At 33.0% G+C, this 7,871-nt stretch overlaps 1 protein-coding gene across 2 annotated transcripts; it reads right to left on the bottom strand.

Annotated features, from left to right (window-relative positions):
• Window positions 1-1,295: 1,295 nt before the first annotated feature.
• On the bottom strand, window positions 1,296-7,426 carry LOC131639263 (common plant regulatory factor 1-like). Of its 2 annotated transcripts, none has more exons than XM_058909758.1 (13): window positions 7,271-7,426; window positions 5,524-5,640; window positions 5,366-5,428; window positions 4,455-4,550; window positions 4,217-4,297; window positions 3,954-3,995; window positions 3,688-3,848; window positions 3,522-3,570; window positions 3,354-3,402; window positions 2,832-3,052; window positions 2,625-2,702; window positions 2,083-2,208; window positions 1,296-1,894 (listed from the first exon to the last, which is right to left on the bottom strand). In XM_058909758.1, exons 2-13 carry the CDS (start codon window positions 5,584-5,586, stop codon window positions 1,658-1,660), a joined length of 1,266 nt encoding a protein of 421 aa, XP_058765741.1. In that variant the 5' UTR covers window positions 5,587-5,640; window positions 7,271-7,426; the 3' UTR covers window positions 1,296-1,657. The 2 variants fall into 2 exon arrangements, with proteins under 2 accessions (XP_058765741.1, XP_058765742.1); XM_058909759.1 differs by having other exon boundaries at window positions 5,524-5,656; window positions 7,271-7,416.
• Window positions 7,427-7,871: the final 445 nt, after the last annotated feature.

The raw sequence follows: 7,871 nt of genomic DNA, 5'->3' as shown, positions 1-7,871 counted from the left end.
TTGTCTAAAAGTTTTATAATTGTGTTTTTGTGACAATCCAATCAGCAAATCTCATTTAACTCAAAATAATTAATTAAAAAACGAAAAGAAGTGAGTAAATTTGTTAAATCTTTTTCTCTTCGATTTCTTCACCTCCTTTGTCTTCATGATCTCTATTTTTATATGCATGATGTTCTTTTTTTTTTTTTTATATATATTTTAACCAAGAAAACAATTAATTAAAACATTAATCATTTTTTTCCTCCAACAAATCTTTCTCAAGAGCACAAGCCAACATCATGACGGAAGCTATATAATTATTAAACGATCAAATTGGATTGGATGATTCGATTTCTAAAAAAATCACGACACCGTCAAAATTTTAAAATATCTTAATTTCACATGTTTATTCTTTAAATTTAAATATTTTAATTTCACACATTATTTAAATTTAAATTCTAAACATAATCATCACACACAACACACACAACACAATAGTACAAAATTCACATTCAAATAAATTTCAATAAATTTAATTTTAAAGGAGAAAAGTTGTTTCCAATAAATTTTGAATAAAGTCTATTCATATTCTAATTTTAATTTTATAAAATAATTATCAAAACGTCGTTGTCTTTGAAAAAAAAAACATTTAATCCACCGATTTTTCAAAACCGGTGATTACTGGTTCTTATCGATTCATATTGATTCAATAACTTATCCAGTTCAACAATCAAACCAAATCCAGTTCAACAATCAAACCAAATCGATAACCCCTCCATTTTTCAATCCAACCAGCCAGTTTGATGCAATTTTTAAAACACTTGCCTTAAATAGTATATCCAATGGAAAAACAAAAAATAAGAAAAAGCGAGAGAAAAGTGAATAGTAGTTATGTAAACTGTAAAGAGAGAGAAAAGAGAAATATTTAGTACACCAAATCCTAATCAATCTCGAAATATAGAAGATAAAATACTTAGGAATATATTAATAATATATTCCTATGTCTTTCACTTAAAATCACGAGGCAACACAATATACTTAAAACTTTTGAAATATATTCCTTTTAGTTCTTAATAAATAGAATATGAAAGCTAAATACAGAAAATGCATTTCCAAAAACATTAAAAACAATGTATAATTTTTTCAAAAGTACTCTATCTATTTTTAAAATCATTTTCAAGAACTTCAACAATATATCCGTGAAAATGAAAACAGGCCTTGTGTTGTTCCAATTTTAGCCATCTGATAATAAAGATTGATACGTATGTCATGAGCCGCAAACATAAGGACTACTTGCAAAAACATACAAATCAAAGTAACAAAAAAGTGAGAATATCATTACTCGGATACTATAAGGTTCATACCAATAGTTAATGCACAACCAATCATATATAGATTCCAACCACAACCGTTTTCTAAAGTCTATAAACTAAATACTCCTAATTCTCTTCAATTTACAAACGTTTAAAGCTGTTCTTCATTCCTATCAAAAAATCTAAACAGAAAACATAATTTTGTCCTAAGAAACTGAAAAGTAATAAATTAGTTCTGGCATTGATGGATTTAAATCTTAAAATTCAACTGATCCATCCATTAGAAAACTGTTAGCAGTAATTTTGGACTTGTAATAATATGCCAAAACTACAGAATCAACAAACCAGTGCAAAAATACTGGTTTTCAACTAGCTGCCACAGCATTAGCTCTAGGATTTGCATCAAGTAGTTGATGCAGTTTTGCACCGGAATTAGGTTTGTTCTCACAGAAACCATTCTCTTCCTCTGCAGTTCTATCACCAGAGTTTGAATTATTAACTCTGGATAGTAAGTTCTCTGTACTTACAGGTGTAGCTCTCTTGTCAATGCTGTTCAAAATTGTCTCTTCTGTCTGTTCCAGTTGAGTGTTTTTCAGCTTTTCCTGAGTCAAATAATCATTAGTCAGTATCACAAAGTACCTATGAATTATGTAGTACTGTCGCATGGTACATACAGAAGGTGTGTACTGTGTCTTACACGTATCAATATCGTGTCTGGTGTCCGTGCGTGAGCCAATACTTTGTAGCCTATGAAATGCCAAGGTGTAGAGGAATTTTATGTGTGTATTACCTTTAATGTAGCATTTTCTATCTTCAGCTTCTCAGAGTTTTCAGCAAATTCATTTATTTCCGATTTAAGCGCCAAATTCTCAGCAGTCAATGCATCAACTCTTCGTGCCAATTCTTCAGCCTCAGCCTGAATAGAGGAAATAAGAACATTAGTCATGAACTTTGCTTTTATGAAACTTTTTCTTGAGTACTACTACATGTATATGCATCAAGCCCTTGTTTGAATAAACAACTTAATTAAGTGTTTGTTGCGTAAACTATAAATGTTTATGTATAAGCCATTTCTATATTTCTATAACATGTAAAATAAAGTCAAATTGTTTTTATATGCTATAAGTTGTTTCATAAACTATCCTGAAGAGCTTATGGAATTCAATTCAGCTGAAAACAACTTATAGATATACCATAAATTGTTTCTACAAGCTCCCCTGAACAGTCTCACATGTATTTATACATGTATATAAGCCCTAATTAAGAAAACATTTGACAATAAAAAAAGAGACAGGGAAAAACATGTGAAACAAAAATTGCAACAATTCAGACCTGCTTCCTCAGCCTGGATCTTCTAGCAGATTCACGGTTTGATTGTTTCCTCCTCTCTCGTTTCAGCTCACGCTCATTCTAAGGAATTCAAACAAATATCGTGTCAACAAAAGATGAGGATGCTGCATTATTGTCGTCTTTCAAAAGATTTTCTTATGTACTAGATGTGAGAACTGAACCATTAGGAGAACAAAATTTTGACGGTACCTGCATCCAAGGTTCGGGAGGCAATACTCCACAAGGTTGTGGAGCACCGGTGGGAACAGTTGAAGGGTTCCTCAGCTCCAGTGCTGTGGTCATACATGAAGAAAGTACAGGTCCAACAAATTTTTCTGCAACACTGGTTGGGGTAACTGGCACCATCTTTGTGGAAGCTTCCGTCTCTTTAGAAATTGGACTAATTTGCATCACAGTTTTCCCTTCTCCATCTGCTCAGATAATTAATACCATAAGATACTTGCACATAACATCACAATTTGAATATATGTAGGATATCTTATCTATAAATGCATCCATAGGACACCAAATATTTGACTGTAATTGACTCTAAAAAAGGCGCCAATCTTTGTATCACGTGGTTTAAATTAATTAGAAAGTTAAAAGCATAGTAATTTTATCTTAACATGCATTAGCAATTAGATAGTATCTATTTATCAAGATCATACTCAAAGAACTGTTGAATTCAGAAGTATATTTGTGATCCAGAATAACTATTATTGTTTATCATACCAGTGGTTGTTGGTGTTCCGTCCCGGCTTCTTTTCCTTGTGCTGTTGGTCTGCATAAAATTGGCAAATATTTTCATGCTTTTGGGTTTTAAAGGCATTTTAAATAAGAGACTATTATTATTAGTATACACATTTGAGAAAAAAATTATAATAGTATGAAATTTCTCACCCCTGCAGTGTTGCCATCACTTCCATCATTGGAACCCTCAGTATCCACGCTGTTAATATCATAATAAAGTTATTTAGTTTACACAAACCTAATATAATATCAAACTCATAGACCAAGGAGAGATTGGAAGTGCAGTTAATTCTGGTAATCATCAATTATAACAAACCTCCGAGATAGCCGGTTTTCCGCTTCATGCTCAGCACTCTCAGCATTGCCATTGCCTATTGACATCGCAAGCCTGTCAAATCCTTTCAATTTTTTTACTAAACCCTGATCAGTATTTCCAGGTGATTTGGTTGGTGTCTCTATGCTTGCAGTAGTCCCAGCCTGCATAGTTTCCCCGAGTCAAATCCATCATAATTTACAATATTCAGAGTCGATTAATCAAAAGATTAGGAACTTAAAAGAAACTTCAGAAAAATAAAAACTTACAGCGGGTGAAGATGGAATTCCTTGGCCATGTGAATTTGTCCCCTATAGTTTACCAACAAAATTCGTAAGTGCATAGGAAAACATTCAACAACAAAGGTTAGCTACATTAAGTGCATCAAAGAATGAAGAAGTGAACTAGTAGTTACAGTAAAAAATAAGCCAGTATAAATCAACTAATTCATGGTTCAAGCAAATAGCAAACTAAAACTTCAACAAGTGTGTGTGTGAGAACCATAACAAAAGTAGTGAGAATATAGACTTACCATGGCAACTGCAGGGTGAGTATAAACCCCTCCATGTGAATAAAATGGTGCATACGGCGGCCCATATGGATGCATCATAGGCTGAAAAACACAATAAGTTGGCAAATTATTCATCCCTGCCATCAAGGATGTACACAAGGAAGGACAACCGCACACACACACACACACACACACACACACAAAGTAGACACAGAAATATTAATGGTAAAACAAAGTAAATAAACGTATGGAGCACTACCTGTGGTGGTCCCCAGATATATGGGTGAGGAGGATGACCAGAAGCAACAGCTGAGTTGAAGTATGGTGGGATGTTGACTCTTTGCCCATAATAAGCCTGAAGATACAGCAAACTTTAAATCACCAAAAGAAGTTTTTAATGGGCAATTCTTTTCAAAAGAGAAAGCAATCGGGGACCGATGTAAATCCCATCATAGATATCATATTTCGTTCTCCTATGGAATATCAAAACCAGATGCAACACGGTGCAGAATTTCAATATGATATCAATTAGTAAATCTATATTGATAATATGTTGTATGGGAACTCAGAAAAATACTGTATGTTGTGTAACAGAAAACACCACAGGAATGGTACTATTTGTGCTGACTTAAAAATAGTTGAAATTTGCAAAAGGGAACAGAATAAACAGCTTTCATCATATCTTTGGTTTGAGAGCAAATCAAAATGGGAAAAAATGGACATTATATTTCAAATAAGGTAGCAGAAGTCTATATGAAAATATGTAGAAGAAGACAACTCTGCAGTGGTTGATAAATATCAATATGTAGATCATAAAACTCTTCAAAAGAGTAAAGTAGCTAGTAGGGAAAGCAATAAAGTTGGTCACATCTTTAAACTACTACTTTTTAGAGATTAATTTTGATGGTCATGTAAGACTTTTAAGACAGATATAATAGAAGTCAAATATATTTAACAAACCAATAGTTATGTTTGATTGAAAGTACAAAAAAACTTTGTATATCAATGAAATCCTACTCTTTATGGATTTATTTTACAATATACATACATCAATTACTAAAGTTTCAAATCAATTTATTACACTAAAATGAAGTTAGCTAAACAGATAACAATAATGAAAATCCCAGTCATCAAGGTATAAAAAAGAGATGTAAGAAAAAGGTTGGTAACCTGCATGGCAGCCCAATCAGGATAGACATGAATGTTAGGCTGGTTGATTTGATTGGTCTCATCCTGTTATTAACAACGAAACAACAATAGTATTTAGTCACCGGCATTAAAAAATGTTGCCACACACATACATGATGCACACACTGTTCTCAACTTACAGTTGTTACAGGTGAAGAAGGCCTTTCAGTCTTAGGGGATTTTCCATCCTCACTGTTTCCCATGAGGTAAGCAAGCAAGCACCAAAAGGAAAGCACTGAGACTGAGTCAAATACTTCCTGAAAAATTATACAACTGCACTTAAGAAAAGCTGTATAAACATTAAACTGTTATCCGCTATCAAAAGAGAAAGATAGCCACAAAGTAAAAAGTAAAAAAGAAGCATAAAGGAAGAGCAACTCAAACATTTAAAATCTAGGAAGCATCGATACAAACATGGACTCAGAACATTGACACATAAACACCGATGATAATTTAATAAAATAGAAATGATGTACGTAATTACAAGTGTCAGTGTCAGACACCGACACATGTCAAACACATGACACACCTTGAATCTCAAGAGTCAATGCTTCATAGTTTAAAAACATAAAGGAAGAGCAACTCAAACATTTAAAATCTATGAAGCATAGACACAAACATGGACATGGAACAGTGACACATAAACACCGACACATGTCAAATACACGGACACACCTTAAATCTCAAGAGTCAATGCTACATAGTTTAAAAACATATGTTCAATAAGAAAACTATAAAATCAGATACAAACAACATACATTAGGTGTGAAAATGGTTCCAGACTTATTCCTAGCATTCTTACTAATCAACAGACAACATATATTAGACAAGTAATTAACCTCTGCTGATTGACACTGACCCAGTAAGCTACTATAGAGACAGATGCCATCATGTCATCATACAAACATCATATTTTCTTTCTTAGGACCACAGATAAAATGATGAAATCAAAGAAGTCAATCAATCAATCATTCAATAACTGAATGGTAGAGAGAGTCAAAGATGTTTTTTAGCTGCCCCACAAGTCACATACAATTAGAAAACAATCACAAATTGACACAGCTTATCATAAATAACATTCCAAAAAACCCTTAATTTCAGCCAGCTCAGTTGGTAGGAAAAAACAACCGACTGCAACGGCGCAAGTTTGAACCCGCAACATTCTAATTTTTCACCTTTTAAGAGGTGGAATTTTAGCACCTTGACACATCTGAAAAAAAGTGTGTCCGCGTCGTAGCAGACACTTGCACCCGACACTTGTGATTAAGTTTAATTTGTTCATTTTTTTTCAAATTATTACTCGTGTCGCCGTGTCAGTGTCAAGGTCAATTTTGGGGTGTCCTGTGTTTCATAGGGAATTTCAGCCACTAACCCACTAAACCAAAAAAAATTCCAAAAAATACCCTTAATTTTTTTGTACAAAAAAACTTGTTCACTTCAATATGGTGAGAGAGAACTATTTAAACTCCTGAATTTTGCTACCTAATCCTCCATAGTTTATAATTTTACATATAATACTTTAATCCCAATCCAAAATATATTTTTCCAGCTACTACACATGGCAAAACTAAATTAACATAAAAAAATTGAATAAAAACAAATTAGGCATACAAGTTCAAAGATTTTAAAACATAAACAAAACAAGATCCATGGCAGAGAAAATTCACTCTAAGCTTCAATTTCAGTATTTCACCAAACAAACAAAAAATCAAACTAAACCAGATAATTATCTTCTCCGTAGCATATATATTTCTTCCATAATTTCCCCTCAATAAACAAAATTTCAAACTTCATAAACTTCATAAACTAAAAACAAAAATCAAAATTCTCCTATATTACCAAAACTGAAATTAAAACAACAAAACGTTGATATTCAATTAAACATACCTCAAAACGAAGAATCAAAATCAAAAACCTTCTGGGAAGAAAATAAAAGCCAATCCTGAAATTAAGGTCGAAATTCGGAAGAAAAAGAAAACTCTCAAAAAAACGAGGGAAAGGGATTTGCTTTGAGAAAAGGGGAGAGAGAAGAAGATGAAAGGGTGGCGAGAGAAAAAGGAGGTGGAAAAAAAGAAAGAGAATGCGACTTCCACGTCATCGCGTACACGTGTCGTATGAGGAGCTGGCGTATTCCTATACCGTATATACGGTTGGGTGGACATTGTTAGGGTGAGCTGGCTGTTTGTTTATTTGAATTAATCTTGGCCGTACACGTGGTGGGTGATTAGAATGGCCAACCTAGCTATGGAAACCCACCACGGATCTCTCCGTCATGTGCGCTTACGTGTCTACTATCAGATTTAAAGTTTTTTATTTCTTATATTTATAGATAAGTAATAATAATAAAATTATTATTTTAGGGTAATGCTAACGAGTGCCCCAGGGGCACTGGTTAAGAGATTTAAAAGGTAAATTGGGCATCATTTAATAAAGTAAAAAGATAAGTTTTTTAACCAAAATATATGTATTCAATGCATTGAAACTATAA

Source organism: Vicia villosa, unplaced genomic scaffold (assembly GCF_029867415.1).
Source record: "Vicia villosa cultivar HV-30 ecotype Madison, WI unplaced genomic scaffold, Vvil1.0 ctg.002571F_1_1, whole genome shotgun sequence".
Lineage (NCBI taxonomy): Eukaryota > Viridiplantae > Streptophyta > Magnoliopsida > Fabales > Fabaceae > Vicia > Vicia villosa.
Note: the sequence above shows the minus strand (reverse complement) of the source record. Positions and strands in the feature narration are given on the sequence as shown.

Coding starts and splice junctions, on each gene's coding strand:
- LOC131639263 (XM_058909758.1), bottom strand. CDS start 5,586: ATGGGAAACAGTGAGGATGGAAAATCCCCTAAGACTGAAAGGCCTTCT. Junction 3,053..3,353: donor CGGAACACCAACAACCACTG/GTATGATAAACA, acceptor TTATCTGAGCAG/ATGGAGAAGGGAAAACTGTG. Junction 2,703..2,831: donor CTCCCGAACCTTGGATGCAG/GTACCGTCAAAA, acceptor TGAATTCCTTAG/AATGAGCGTGAGCTGAAACG.